Source organism: Aythya fuligula, chromosome 5 (assembly GCF_009819795.1).
Source record: "Aythya fuligula isolate bAytFul2 chromosome 5, bAytFul2.pri, whole genome shotgun sequence".
In the NCBI taxonomy this organism is placed as follows: Eukaryota; Metazoa; Chordata; class Aves; order Anseriformes; family Anatidae; genus Aythya; species Aythya fuligula.
This window is the reverse complement of record NC_045563.1, coordinates 53,730,682-53,744,865: the sequence shown is the minus strand read 5'-3', so window position 1 is coordinate 53,744,865 and position 14,184 is coordinate 53,730,682. Positions and strand designations below refer to the sequence as shown.

At 72.1% G+C, this 14,184-nt stretch overlaps 2 protein-coding genes across 2 annotated transcripts; one reads left to right on the top strand and one right to left on the bottom strand.

Moving 5' to 3' along the window:
- Positions 1 to 3,721, bottom strand: RTN4RL2 (reticulon 4 receptor like 2). The gene is made up of 3 exons (XM_032188735.1): positions 3,504 to 3,721; positions 1,220 to 1,704; positions 1 to 741 (listed from the first exon to the last, which is right to left on the bottom strand). The coding sequence occupies exons 1-3, from the start codon at positions 3,535 to 3,537 to the stop codon at positions 1 to 3; spliced, it is 1,260 nt and encodes a 419-aa protein (XP_032044626.1). The 5' UTR covers positions 3,538 to 3,721.
- Positions 3,722 to 5,356: 1,635 nt separating this feature from the next.
- On the top strand, positions 5,357 to 11,404 carry SLC43A3 (solute carrier family 43 member 3). Its single transcript, XM_032188736.1, has 13 exons — positions 5,357 to 5,401; positions 7,390 to 7,619; positions 7,956 to 8,085; positions 8,544 to 8,590; positions 8,682 to 8,758; positions 8,835 to 8,927; positions 9,047 to 9,186; positions 9,347 to 9,453; positions 9,801 to 9,956; positions 10,044 to 10,157; positions 10,316 to 10,502; positions 10,637 to 10,760; positions 11,188 to 11,404. Exons 2-13 carry the CDS (start codon positions 7,418 to 7,420, stop codon positions 11,341 to 11,343), a joined length of 1,533 nt encoding a protein of 510 aa, XP_032044627.1. The 5' UTR covers positions 5,357 to 5,401; positions 7,390 to 7,417; the 3' UTR covers positions 11,344 to 11,404.
- Positions 11,405 to 14,184: the final 2,780 nt, after the last annotated feature.

Sequence of the window (14,184 nt, the reverse complement as noted above, 5' to 3'; positions counted from 1 at the left end):
TCAGAGGGTGGGCAGGAGCAGGGCCAGCAGGGGCAGGAGGGCAGGGGCCAGGCGCGGGGCCGCAGCCAAGGGGACGTCGTCCTCGGGGGGGCCGCGGGAGTCACGGGACGGGGGGGGCGGCCGGGGCTGGGACCCCCGCAGGTCGTGAGGGGGCAGCCCGTCGCGATAGAAGGCGGAGGGCGGCGCGGCGGGCAGGGTGCCGGGGCGGCCCAGCGCCCGCCCGGGGGTGCCCACTACGGCCACCGCACCGCCGCCACCACCACCGCCACCCTCGTCCTTCTCCTCCTCCTCCTCCTCCTCCTCCTCGTCCTCGTCCTCCTCGGGGCAGCCGTCGAAGTCTTGCGGCCGCAGGTGGCGCAGGTCGGTGCCGCGGCGCTGCGGGGGGCTGGCGCAGGGCACGGGCGAGCTGGAGACGCGGGTGCGGCGGAACCAGGCCCAGAGCGGGCGCGCGCGGCAGTCGCAGGCCCAGGGGTTGGCGTTGAGGCGCAGGAACTGCAGGGCGGGCAGGGCGGCCAGCGGGTCCCCGGGCAGCGCCGCCAGGCTGTTGTTGAACAGGTAGAGGATGGTGAGGCGCGACAGCCCGCGGAAGGCGCGGCGGTGCACGGCGGCCAGGCGGTTGGCGTGCAGCAGCAGGCGGTCCAGGCTGGGCAGCCCCCGAAAAACGCCCTCCGACAGCGCCCGCACACGGTTCCCGTGCAGGAAGAGGTGGCTCAGGTTGGCCAGGTCGGCGAAGAGGTCATCCTGCGGGGCGGGGAGAAAGGGCGTGGGTGCCGGGGGCGTTTTTGGGGACCTGTCCCGGCCCCACGGGCACCATGCATCGCCTTGACCCCCTCCCATCCATGCTCCATGGGCATCCCTCATCTCCCTGCCCCAGTTCCTGATCCATGGACATCAGACACCCCTCATCTCCATGTCCCTGCCCCGTGGGCATCCCTCATCTTTGTCCTACATCCCCATCCTTCAGCCCCCTCCCCATCCTCACTCCATGGGCACCACCAAGACTTCCACATCCCGTTGGTGCCCCACCTCACACCCCATCCCTGCACCCCCATCCCCACCCATCACCCTGCCCGGTGGGCATCCAGCAGAAGGCCCCGTGCCCCACCAGCTTCCCCAAACCCTGCTCCAACGCCCGCCCCACAGCCACCCCCTTCCCCCCAGCCCCACGGGGCCACCTCCGGCGGCGCTGCCCCGGGTCCCTGCCCGAGCGCAGGCGGACCTGGAGGTAGAGCAGCCCGTTCTCCTGCAGGTAGAGGTACTGGAGGCTGTGGAGGCCACGGAAGATGCCGCTGGGCAGGCTGGCCAGCTGGCACCGGTAGAGGTGCAGGGCCTGGAGGCGCCGGAGGCCGTGGAAGGTGTCGGGCGCCAGGACGCGGAGGTGAGGGTTGTCACCCAGGTCGAGCTCCTCGAGGGCGGGCAGGTGGCGGAAGGTGCCCGGCTGGATGGAGGAGATGTTGTTGGAGTAGAGCCAGAGGGTGACGGTGCTGGGCCCGAAGGTGCCCGCCCGCAGCGCCCTGATGACGTTGTTCTGCAGGAAGAGGCGGCGGGCGCTGGGCGGGAGCCCCGCGGGCACCGAGGAGAAGTTGTTGGCCTGGCAGCTGACGGTGGGCGGCGAGACGTAGCACGTGCAGAGCGCAGGGCAGGCGGGTGCCCCGCCGGGCACCCACGCCAGCACCACCAGCAGCAGGGCCGCCAGGCGCCCGCCTGCGGGCACAGTGGGGCATCAGCCCGGGGGCACGGCCCGGGGCAGCGCCCCGAAGCCCCCAGCCCAGCCCCGCACACCCGCTGCCCCGCACGGCGCCCGGAGCACCCCGCGGCACCCCGGGGAGAGCACCCCCAGGAGCACCCCAGGGCGCGGGCTGCCTCCGGGCTCTCTCTCTGGCCCCAGGAGCTCCATGGGGCTGTGCCCACCCCGCATGGCCGTGCTCATCCCAAATGGCCAAGCTCATCCCATATGGCTGTGCCCACCCCATATGGCCGTGCCCACCCTTGGGTCACGCACCCAAGGCGCTCTCCATGGCCATGCCCACACTCCCCTAGGAGCCCTGTGGGGCCGTGCCCATCCCATAGGGCCAAGATCCCCTAGGAGCCCCTGGGGCCGTGCCCACGACCATTTTATAGGCCCACACACCCCAAGAGCTCCACACCCACCCCGCACAACCCCGCTGCCCCAGGAGCTCCTCGGGCCATACCCAGGCTCACGATCCCATCAGAACCTCTGTGCGCACCCCACACCCCGGGGCACCCCAAGGAGCCCTCGGTGCGCCCCTCACCGTCCTCACACCCCCATTCCCGTGGGGTCCGGCCCCCCCTCGGGGGGGTGATGCCCCCCATGCGCGCCCCCGGCGGCAGGGCGGCGCCACGTGCACGCGTGCCGCGGCCACGTGCGGGGCAAGGCACGCGTGGGCGCGGGCTGACGCGCGCACCGGTGACACGCGTCGCCGCCGCTCCGGGTGCGTTTGCGCCCCCGTGTCCCCCCCCCCTCTCCGTTTCCTCGTCCCCCATATCGGTCCCCCCCCCTCGGGTGCAACCCGAGAGCCTCATCCATAATTCAGCCCCGCGGCCTGGCCCCGGGCCCGGAGAGGTGGAGATGGGGAGGGGGGGGGGGGGGGAGAGTTTTTCTTTTTTTCTTTTTTTTTTTTTTTTTTTTTTTAAGGGGAAGGGGGGAAGCGCGGAGCTGCCTCCACCGGGGGATGGGAGGCGGCTCTGTGTGTGTGTGTGTGTGTGCGTGTGCGTGTGCCCCCCCCCGGTACACGGAGAAGGGGGGGACGACGACGAGGAGGCGTCCGGCGCAGCTGCTCGGCGCCGCCCCCCTCCTCCGGCGCCCCGTGCCGGCGTGCGCCCCCCCGGCGCCCCCCTCCCGCGCCCCATCTGTCACTCCCCCTCGCCGCGGGCTGACTCAGTTTAGCGCTGAAGTCACCGGCTCCCGGGCACCGCTCCCCGTGCCAAACGCTCCCCCCCCACCCCCCAAACCCACCCCCCCGTCCCGCTTCCCTTCCCCGAGCGCTGCGCCCCCCCCCCGGGCACCCACCCGCGGGGTACCCGAGCCCCCGAGGTGCCGCGGGGGGGTTGTGGGGTCTCAGGACTCCGGCTGGCCCCGCGCCCTAAATGCGCCCCGCGCCCTTATCGGGGTGCCCCCGGCCCCCCCCGGCTCCCCCTGAGGGCTCCCCCCCGAGGGGGCGCACCCCGGGGTGCTCCTGGCACCCACAGCGCGCACCCCGGGGGTGGGGGGGGGGGCGCACGGCACCCGCAGCGCACCCCGGGCACCCTTGGGTGCCCCCGGGCTCCCCGCTCACCCCGGGCCCCCCCGCCCCGAGCCGTGCGCTCGGGGCTCACCCCGAGAACCTCGGGGTCCCCCAAAATCCTGAGCTGCGCCCCCTCGACGTCCCCGCGGCCACCGGGAGGAGGGGAGGGGGGGGGGCGGGGGTCCCGGGGCACCCCTGAGCCGGGCCGTGCGCCCCCCCCCGCGGCGGGTCCCTGCCCCCGGCCCGCCCCACGCCTACCTTGGGGCAGGTCCCGAGCCGTCGGGGGCAGCATGGTGGGGGCGGCCGGGACCGGGAGCGGGCGCTCAGGCACTGCCCGGTGCACGGGAGCTCATGGCCGGGACCGGGGGGGGGGCTGCGGGCCCCCCCTTACCCCCCGTTACGCCGCCGGCAGCGCCCACCGCCCCCAGCGCCGCCGCCGCCCCGGGGCATGGCACGGCTGGGCACGGGTGGGCACGGCTGGGCTCGGTTCTCCCCGCGGCTCCCGGAGGGGCTGAGCCGTGCCCGGTGCCGCGCCTTATCCCGGGGCGGCCCCGCTCCGCCCCCCTCGGTTTAACCCTTCCCCGGCCGGGCCGGGCCGTCCCGTTAAGCCTCGGGGGGGGGGGACACGCCACGGGGGGCGCGCACACCCACGCGGGACGCGCCCACCCGCGGGGGGCAAAAGGGGGACACGCGGGGACAAGGGGAGGCGCAGAGGGTGGGCGGTGCCCGCTGGGGGTGCGGGACACGGGGGGGCCCCACTCGGGACGCGGGGACTCGCGAGTGGGTGCGGCGAGAGTGGGCGCGGGGGGGGGCGCACGGCGGAGGAGCCTCCCCGGGGTTTGGGGACTCGCCGCGGGGGTCCTGGGGAGGTCGGAGGGGACGTCCCGAGCGCGGGACACCGGGGGACAGCCGGGAGGGGGGGCTCGGGAGGTGGCCTCGCTCCGTCCCCACGGCCACGCGGGACCGTGGCGCTGTCCGCGGTGCCGGAGCGGGCGCTGTCCGCGGTGCCAGCCTGGGCGTTGGGTGGCTCCTGCGCCACCGGGGTGTCCCGTGTGTGTGTGTGTCCCCCTCCCTCCCTCCCTCCTTCCCGGCGTGGGGTGCCAGCGGCCCCACGGGTGGGGAGGGGCACGCGTGGCCGTGCCAGGCTGCGGCGGCACAATCTGGCACCCGCCGTGTTTGCGGTGCCGTCTCCGGCGCGGCTCCCGGCGAGCGAAATATCACAAGCTGGAGAGACAGACGCTGGCGGGGAGCGGTGGGCGTCGCGGGCGGCACGGGGCTGACTCAGGGGCTGCCATCCGCTCGCTGTCCCCCCCCCCTAATTGGGTGTCCCCCCTCCCTAATTGTGTCCCCCTCCCCAAAGTCCCCAGCGCGGCCCCCACGGTCTCTCCCGTCCCGCAGGGAGCCGGGCACCCCGTTGTGCCAAGGGCTGTCCCCGTCCTATAGGCCTGTAGGGTGCCTGTAGGGTGCCTGTAGGGTGCTGGGGGTGTGTGGGGTGTGGTGGGGGCACCCACCCGCGGGGGCATGGCGTGGGGACACGGGGACAGGCCCCTGGTGACCCTATAAGGCCTAGGGACGGGGATAGGGTGGCAATGGGGTGGCGAGCGGGTAGGGATGGTCAATGAGGGATTGGGGTGGAGGCCGGACAGACGGACGGGTGGGGAGGGGAGGGCAGGCAGGAGGTGCTGGGGGGGTCGGGGAGGGCGCAGTGACATCGGGGGGTGGCTGAGCAGCGGGACAGATGTCGGGGTGAATGGGTGGCTGGACGGACAGACAGGGGGGGCCAGGTGGTGCTGGCCGGACAGACGGACGGCTGGGTGCTGAGCAGCTGAATGGAGCCGCGGGGGGGGGCGCGGGGGGGGTTTGAATGGCCGGGTGAGGGATGAATGGAGCTGGGGGGGGCGCACACACACACACACACACACACACATTTTGGGGGGGGGCACACCGCGGCAGGGCGCAGCCGGGGGGGGCGCGGGGGCGTCGGTCAGGGGCTGGCGGAGCCGGGGAGGGGGGGGGGGGGGCCGGGGACACACCCAGGGGGAGGTGACCCCCGGAGGTCGCCCCCCAGCCTCCGCCACGCCCGGGGGGAGGCTCCGGGCCTCGGCGGTCCGGCCCCCCCCGGCGCGGAGGACGGGCGAGCGCTGCCGGGGCCGGGGGTGAGTGCGGAGTCCCGGGAGCATCCGAGCCGGGCCCGAGCCCGAACCGAGCCGTGCCGGGCCGGGCAGAGCCGTGCCGAAGCGGGGCGGAGCCGCGGCGGTGCCATCCCCGGAGGGATGCGGGAGGGCGCCGCGGAGCCGAGCCGGGCAGGGCCGGGAGATGGGGCGCGGGGCCGGGCCGGGCCGGGGAGGGGCTCAGGAGGATCGGGGGGCGCAGGTTTTGGGGATGGGGAGCCGGGGAGGGGGGGAACTGGGGGGCTGCGGGGTGCTTGTGGCGCTGCCGGGGGGGCTGCGGGGCTGATCGGGCGTGGGGAGCCCCCCGCTGCCACCCCAGGGCTCTGTAGGGTGCTTGGGGATGGGGGGAGATCTGGGGGGCCGTGGGGCAGCGCCCCGCATCCCAGCCCCACAGCAGCCTCTGGAGAAGCCACGCCTGCCCCCTCGGGGACCCTTCTCCGCAGGGTGCCCCCCGCCCCCCGCCCTCTGCCCCCCGGGGGAGTAATTCGCCTTCATCCACATTAATCATTAAAAGGAGCTGTCCTGGAGGAGCTGCAGCCAGGCCAGACCCGGCCTCCCGCATCCCTTGCTGCTGGGGGGGGGCGTCCCCACCTGCCTCATGTCACAGCCAGAGGTGGCACGGGGTGACAGAGGGGACATCACCCCCCCACTGACAATGACCTGGTCACCCCATGTTTTTTTTGGGGTGTCCTGTGCTGACACGCCAGCACCAGGCAGCCAACGTCCCCTTCTGTGCCATGCTGGGACCGGTGGCCGCGGCCACCCTGTGCCACCCCTGCCCCAGCCCCAGCCCCACAAAGTCCCCGTGGGGTGGCTGGAGGCAGCGCAGCTCCGGGGACACATCTGTCGCCATCTGGCCACGGGGCCTGGGTTAATCTTTAGCCGCTCTGCCCATCTCCATCCAGCAGTAATGAAGCCTCATTAGCAGCCATTACGCGGGGCCGCAAGACAGCTGAGCCAGCGCTGGGGACAGCGTGGGGACGCGGTGACACCGAGGGGCAGGGTGGGTGCTGAGCGGAGGGGGGGCACGGAGCACCCAGGCCAGGGGATGGGAGCCTGGTGCTTGAGGCAGCCGGCTGGTGACACTGGTGACAGCGGTGGGACCGGGTTGTTGTGGGTATGGTGGGCCCCAAACAGGGGGACGGGGTCCCTAAGATGTAATGTTGTCCCCAGAGGACGTGCTGGGATCCCTCAGGGGGAGCTTTATGGGGTTCCTGGGGGTGTGCCAGCTTTCCAGGGCAGTGACAGGGGGTTCCCAGCAGGGTCCCGGTGTCCCCAGGGGCTGTGATTGGGGTTCCCCAGGCACCCAAGGGTGTGGCAGAGCCCCTACAAGTGGTGCCAGTGTCCCTAGAAGGGTGTGCCAGCATCCCTGAGGGGGTGCCAGCGCGCCTGTCACGGTGCCATTGTCCCCAGGGAGTGTGACAGCTTCCCAGGGGCTGTGCCAGTGTCCCCACAGTTCGTGCCAGGGTGCCTACCAGCGTGCCAGGCCCCCGGGGCAGGGTGTGCGTGTCATTGTCCCCAGGTGCTCAGCAGCATGCCAATGTCCCCGGGGGCTGTGCCAGGCCCCCAGGGGAGGTGGCAGCTCCCTGGGACTGGGTGCTGCGGGGAGATAAGGAGAGGGGGTGGCGGAGGGGGGGCGGTGCTGCGGAGAGGCAACCAGCGCCTATCGGTGCCGGCAGCCCCGGGGGGCCCACGGGTGCCCCCGTCAGATTACGGCGGGTGCGCGCGGGGCGGCCGTGCGTGCGCAGCGGGGTCCGGCCCCGGGTCCAAACTCCGCGGCGGTGGCACGAGGTCCGGCCGCAGGCAGGTGGGTGTGCGGGGGCACGCGTGCGCACGGGGGGTGCCGGTGCACGGGGAGGGTACCGGGGGACAAGGGGCAGTTTGGCCACGCGCCCTGCGGGGTGCTGCCCACCCCACGTCCCCGTCGGGGTGCCACCACGCCGGGCTGTGACCCCCCCGTTTGTCACCCGCAGGCGCAGCGGGAGCCCCGTGCCCGGCAGCATGGCGGGAGGGGGCGCGGGGCGGGCCAAGCGGCTGGGCACGCTGCTCTCGGGGCTGCTGGAGTGCGGGGCCTTCTGCGGCATCATCTTCGGCTGGGCCTCCCTTGTCTACGTCCTCAAGGACCTGGAGTACTTCGGGGAGCTGTGCCAGGCCTCGCCCAGCCCCAGCCCCAGCCCCAGCCCCAACAGGACGCTGCTGCACGGTATGGCCCCGGGGACACCGTCCCCATCCCTCCTGGTCCCCTGGCCCCATATCCGCTCCCTGCGCGTCCTCCTTGCTCGTTGTCCCTCTGCCTCGTGTCCCCAGTGTCTGGTGCCCCGTGTTCCTGCGGTCCCCATCCCTACATCCCCATTGTCACGGTGCCAGGGGACGCCAGCTTCCCCAGTGCCCCGTGTCCCCGCTCTCCTGGTGCACCACGTCCCTGCCCGCTGTCCCCCTGCCTGGTGCCCTGGGTGCTGCTTCTCCTGTCCCCATGCCCTTGTCCCCGCCGTGCCGGTGCCCACGTCCCCGCTGTCCCCGTGTCCCCGCTGCCTTGCAGACTGCAGCAGGCAGGACGAGCAGTTCTCCCTCGTCTTCACCATCGGCTCCTTCATGAACAACTTCATGACGCTGCCCATGGGCTACGTCTTTGACCGCTTCGGCACCGCCGTGGCCCGCCTCATTGCCATGTGAGTGGCTGCGTCGGGGGGCAGGGACACGGCACCCGTGGGTGCCCCGGGACCGGGGGCTCGTTAGCAGGGTGCTGGCGCCGGGGAGGCGTGAGGGGGGCGTTATCGGGACTGGGGCGGTTATCGGGGAGCCCAGGCAGGGTGGGGCTGGCAGGGCCCTGCCTGCACAGGGGAGGCGCGGGTGGCAGCCCCAGGACACCGGGACAGCCACCAAATGTCCCTGGAGTGCCCCATGTTGCCCACAGTCCCGGGACACCCCCAGACCCACAGATGTCCCCCTCGATGTCCCCAGAGCACGCCTGCTTTGTCCCCATGTCCCCCAGCCCTGCAGGTGTCCCGTGAGGCAGTGGTGGGGCGCCCAGGAGACATCGGGGTGCCAGGTGCCACGCGGGCACAGGGCTGCCAACTCTCCCCCGGTGCCCTGTGCCCACTTTGTCCCCGCTGTCCCCACGTTTCAGCTCCCTCTACACTGGCGGGACCCTGCTGGTTGCCTTCTCCACGCGAGGTGAGACCCCGCGGTGGCCGGGTGCCGCTGCCCCCGTGGGGGCTGGGGGGCCACCCGTGTCTCCAAGCCCCGCTGACACCGGTGTCCCCAGATCTGGCCGTGCTGCTCTTCCCGGCCATGTCCATGCTGTCGGTGGGTGGGATCCTCCTCATCCTCACCAACATGCAGGTGAGCTTTGGGACACCCGGGGCACCCCGCCTGGCGCTGGGGACGCCGGTGTCATGGGGGGGGGTCTCTCCGCCAGGTGGGCAACCTCTTCGGGAAGTACCGCTCCATCGTTATCACCCTCTACAACGGGGCCTTCGACTCCTCCTCTGCCATCTTCCTCATCATAAAGGTGGGCGCGGGGCGCTGCGGGAGAACGGTGCACGGCTGGGGCACAGCCACGGCCACGGGGACAGCTGGGACACAGCTGGGGACACGGCCGGGGCGGTGACAGCGTGTGCGTGTCCCCAGGTGCTGTACGAGCGCGGGCTGCCCCTGCAGGCCATGTTCTTCTTCATGGCAGCCTGCAGCGCCTGGCACCTGCTGCGCACCCTCTTCCTCATGCCCCGCACGCGCATCCCCTACCCGCTGCCCCCAGCCTACAACTACGGGTAAGGAGGTCCTGTGGCGTCCCGATGGGGGGGCGAATCCCGTCCCCGGGTGGGGCTGTGCCGTTCTGGTGGCACTGCCTGTCCTGGGGGTGCTTGGGGGTGCCCATCCCGTGGCGGAGGTGGCGCAGCGGGTGGGGTGACGGGGTGAGCGTTCCTGCAGGCTGCAGTGCCCGGGGCGGTCGCAGTCCTACCGCACCTACGAGGAGAAGCGCCCGCCGGGGGGTGAGGGCCCCGAGGAGGTGCCCCTGGAGCCCAGCGCCCCAAAAGGTGACGGGGGGACCGGGGGGGCAGGGGGCGTCTGCGGGGGTGGGCAGGGCCATGGTTGGGACTGAGCATGCTGGGGGTGGGTGTGCCCAAATGATATGCATATCATATGCAGATGAAGGGGGCGTGGCTTAGGGTTGGGCGTGGTCAGGCAGATGGTGGGGTGTGGCCACATCAGTAGGGGGTCCTCAATGGGGGGCATGGCCATTGGGCCACATGGGGGTGGGTGTGGCCATTTGGGAGGTGTGTCCCGATGGGTGGGCGTGTCCTCGGAGGGCGTGGTCTATAAATATGGGCTTTGTGACTATGATCATGGGATGTGTGTGATTATGGGGTTGGTGCCCGCGCAGGCGGCGCGGCGCCGGTGCCCTTCCGCCCCTGCGTGCTGTCGTGGCTCTTCTTCTGGCACGTGGTGTGGCTCTCGGTCATGCAGCTGCGCCACTACCTCTTCATCGGCACCCTCAACCCGCTGCTCGACCACCTGGCCCGCGGCGACGACAGCCTGGGTAGGGCCCGGCGGCCGCGCCGGGGGTCCCGGTGACCCCGGGGGAACTGGGTACCGCGGCCCCCTCGCTGACCCTGCCTCCCCACAGTGAGCACCTACACCAACGCCTTCGCCTTCACCCAGCTCTGCGGGGTGCTCTGCGCCCCCTGGAACGGCCTCATCCTCGACCGGCACAAGCGGGGCAAGGCGCACCACCCGGAGGGTAACCGCCCCCGTCCCCGCGAGCCCACCCTGGGGACTCTGCACGGCGCATGTCCCTGCTGTGCCCATGTGGCTGGGGGGGCCACCGTGCCAGTGCCCTGGCCCCTGTGCTCCTTGGGGACACATCCCCAGCGTGCCCTGACCTTGCCGTGCCCGCAGGAGCCCGGGGGGCGCTGGCCGACCTGCAGGCGTCGGTGCTGTCGCTGGTGGTGACGGTGACGCAGTGCGTGCTGTTCTCCGTCTGCGCGGCCGTGCCCGTGCTGCCCGTGCAGCTGGCCACCTTCGTGCTCCAGGTGATCAGCCGCTCCTTCCTCTACGGGGGCAACGCCGCCTTCCTGGCCATCGCGTGAGTCCTGCGCCCCGGGAGAGTGCCGGTGCCAGGGGACAGGGGTGGTGGCGAGGGACGCGGCACTGGGGGACAGGGTGGAGGGGGCAGAAAATGGTGTGGGGGTGGTAGTGACGTGCGGGGTGTCCCCGCAGGTTCCCCCCGCAGCACTTCGGGAAGCTGTACGGGCTGGCCATGGCGCTGTCGGCGCTGGTGGCCCTGCTGCAGTACCCCTGCATCGCCCTGGTGAACGGCGTGCTCAATGGGGACCCCTTCTACGTGAGTGCTCTCCGCAGCCCCTGGGGGTCCTACAGCCCGTGGGGGGCTGCCCCATGGGGGTATAGGGCTCCTGTTCTACAGAGGGGGGGTGGTAAGGGTCCGTGGATGGGTGGAGGTCCTGGTCTGGGGCTGGGGGGGGTTCCTGCCCCAAGAGGGGAAGGAGGGACTGGCCTATGGTGAGAGGGAGGTCCCAGCACGTTGTAGGGTGGGGCTCATGCCCTATGGTGGGATGGAGGGCTCGGAGTAAGTCTGGATGGGGGTGCTGCCCCATGAAGGGTTGGGAAGTCCTGCAGCATGGTAAAATGGGCTGTGGGGTGCTGCCTCTGGCACACGCAGCCTCGGGGAGGCCGAGGAGCTGGAGCAGAGGCTCCTCGCCCGGGTGGGGTCACCCCTGCCCCGTATGCCCAACGCCCCTCGCCCCGCACAGGTGAATGTGGGGCTCATTGCCGTGGTGCTGGTGGCCTACGTCAGCCCCGTGGTGGTGGCCCGAGAGTGCCGGCGGCGTGCCAAGGACCTGGAGGCTGTCAGCAGCCCCCTGGATGCCCCCCCCAGCGCCGAGACTCCTGCCCAGACACCGCACTGAGCCCCGCAGCCGGCACCCAGCGCCTGCCGCAGCCATTTTCTACTGGACTTTGGGGGAGGGATGGACCTGTGCCAGGGGGCACAGTGGGAGATGGGGTGTGTTTTGGGGGGGAATAAATATTAACAACCACTGTGTGCTGCTCCCTGTGGTGTCCCCAGCGGCTGCTGTGGGTTTGGGACCCCCTCTGCCTCACGGGGCTGGGGGAACAGCCCTTCCACATCCCAAAAACACATGGACACACAGCGCCAGGACTCTCATTTATTGGGACAGCGCCCTCAGTACTCGCAGATGAAGGGCAGCCTCACCCGGCACCTCGTGCTCCTCCAGCGCCCATCTGGGGACAGGAGCTGGGGTCAGACCGCGCACCCTGCAGCCCCCCAGCCCCCCCGTGCTCCCCCCCACGCACACCCGGGTTCAGCCCCACAGCCCCCTACCCTCTCCTGCCACAACACCCCCCGGCATCCTCCCGTCCCGCCAGCCCAGCGCTTCTCAGGGCCTCAGCACCCAACACAGCCCCCCGAGCCCCTCTGAGCCCCCCCGAGACCCCCCGGGCCCCCCTAAGCCCCCCGAGCCCCCCGGGCACTGACTTGCGGTGCAGAGGGTGGTGCAGAAGCGCCCCGTGAGCAGGGGGTAGCCGTGCAGCCAGAAGGCGAAGTTCCAGCCGCTGCGGTCAGACCAGTGGCAGAACACGCTGCCGCCCTGCGGGGTCACCGGCGTCACCCCCGGGGACACCCTGGGGACACCCCCGGGGACACCCCTGGGGACACCCACAGGGCTGAGGTGTCCAGGGGTACTGGGGTGGGGGGTTCCGGACTCGCAGGCAGGACTGGGACCCCGCGACGGGGACCCCACTGCGGACACGTGCCCGCGGCCCCTTACCACGGGCCGGGTGATGGCCCCGATCCAGATGCGCCGGTTGTTGACGCGGGCGCGAGCCCTGCACTGCAGCAGGACGTTGGTGCGGTAGCTGTGGATGGAGGCCAGGCGGCCGCGGTAGCAGCGGGAGCACACGCGCTGTGGGGGGACGGCGCCGGTTACGGGGCCGCGCCGGGGACGGGCGGCAGCGGGACCCCCGGCGCGGTCCCCCAGCCCTGCCCACCTGCGCGGTGTGGAAGTTCTGGCAGCGCCGCACGATGATGTAGCGGAAGGTGCGGGCGCTCTGCGGCTCCGTGATGTTCAGCGCCTCCGTCTCGGCCTCCAGCGGGCACTCCTCGGCCTCGGCCTCCAGCTCCGGCTCTGGCTCCAGCTCCAGGTCCGGCTCCTCCAGCTTGGCCACCTCGGAGGGGCCGGCGGCTGGGGACGGTGCTGGGCGTCACTGCGGTGTCCCCACGGCACCCTCGGGCGTCCCTGCGGCTCCCCGGGGGCACTCACCCAGGTGGCGGGCAGAGGCCGTGCCCAGCAGGGCCAGGGCGAGGAGCAGGCAGGGCCGCATGGTGCTGGGGGCTGCGGGGACACGGAGGGCCTGGGGGGACCCCCTTGGCCTGGGGCCGTCTGGCCCCAGGGGACGGCCCCAGAGACCGGGGACCCTCGGCCAGCCACGGTGCCACCCCACAAACCCAGTGCCCAGAGCCACCCCCACAACCCCAATCCCCAGTGCTACCCCCACAGCCCCAGTCCCCATCACCACCCCGTCCCTCGCCCCCAGCCCTTTGTCCCTCTGACACCCCCACAGCCCTGGCCCCACCACCCCTGGGGACACCCCATTCCCGTGTCCCCATGCCCCCGCTGCCACCCCTTACCCCTCAGCCACCATCCCCACCCCCCAGTTCCCTTGTGCCCTGCTGCCCCCCTGTCCCTGCTTCCCCACTGCCACCCCCGGCCCCGTGCTGCCCGTGCCCCCACGTCCCCCCGCCACTTCCATGGGGCACTGCAGAGCCCCCGTGCCTGCCCCAGGGCTGCAGCCCCCAGCCCCAGCCCGTTGCTCAGGGCTGCAGCCCCCCCTCGCCGTCCCCGTCCCCGTCCCTGTCCCCGTTCCTCACCTGGGGGCTGGGGGAGCTCTGCCCGCCGTGGCCCTTATAGGGGTGCCGGGGCCACGTGTCCCCTGCAGCCTTGCGCCACCCCGGCCCGGCCCCAAGCCACCAACCGCCAGCGGCTCTGCCCCGAGGGGACACTGGGGGGGACCAGGGGGGCCGCGGACACGTTGGCCACTTGCCCGAGGCCGCTTCCTCCCCCGGTGGCCGCGGGGCCCCACAGTGGCCGGTGCCAGCCGTTGGCCACAGGACCACCACCCTCCGGGGCACCCCGAGCCCCCTGCCCACGGGGTCCCCGCTCAGAGCCAGCGTGTTCCCAAGGGAAGGTCCTGCTGCACACACTCGGTCTCCTTTTGGGACACAGTCGCCCACCCAGCTGGTGCAGTGTTTCTGGATCCCGGCAAGCCTTTCCCTACGTTTCTCGCAGCATCCTGCTGGACAAAATGCCCCGCGGGCAGCTGGGCACAGCACAATGCAGGGTGGGCAGCTGCCTGGCGGGTGGGCTAAAGGGGCTCACATCTGGTGGCCGGTCACCAGTGGGGTTCCCCGGGGCTCCATTTTAGGGCCACTTCTCTTCAGTGTTTTCCTCAATGACTGGGGTTGCTCAGCCCCGAGCAGAGCAGGCTGAGGGGAGGCCTGATGGCGGCCTGCAGCTCCCTCACGAGGGGAGCGGAGGGGCAGGCGCTGAGCTCTGCTCTCTGGGGACAGCGACAGGACCCGAGGGGACGGCATGGAGCTGGGACAGGGGAGGGTCAGGCTGGGGGTTAGGGAAAGGGTCTGCACCCAGAGCATTAAAGAGAAGGCTGGGATATACACACTGCAGTCAGGCTCTGCCTGTTGCTGTCTGACCGGGAGGAACAAGCAGGCAGTG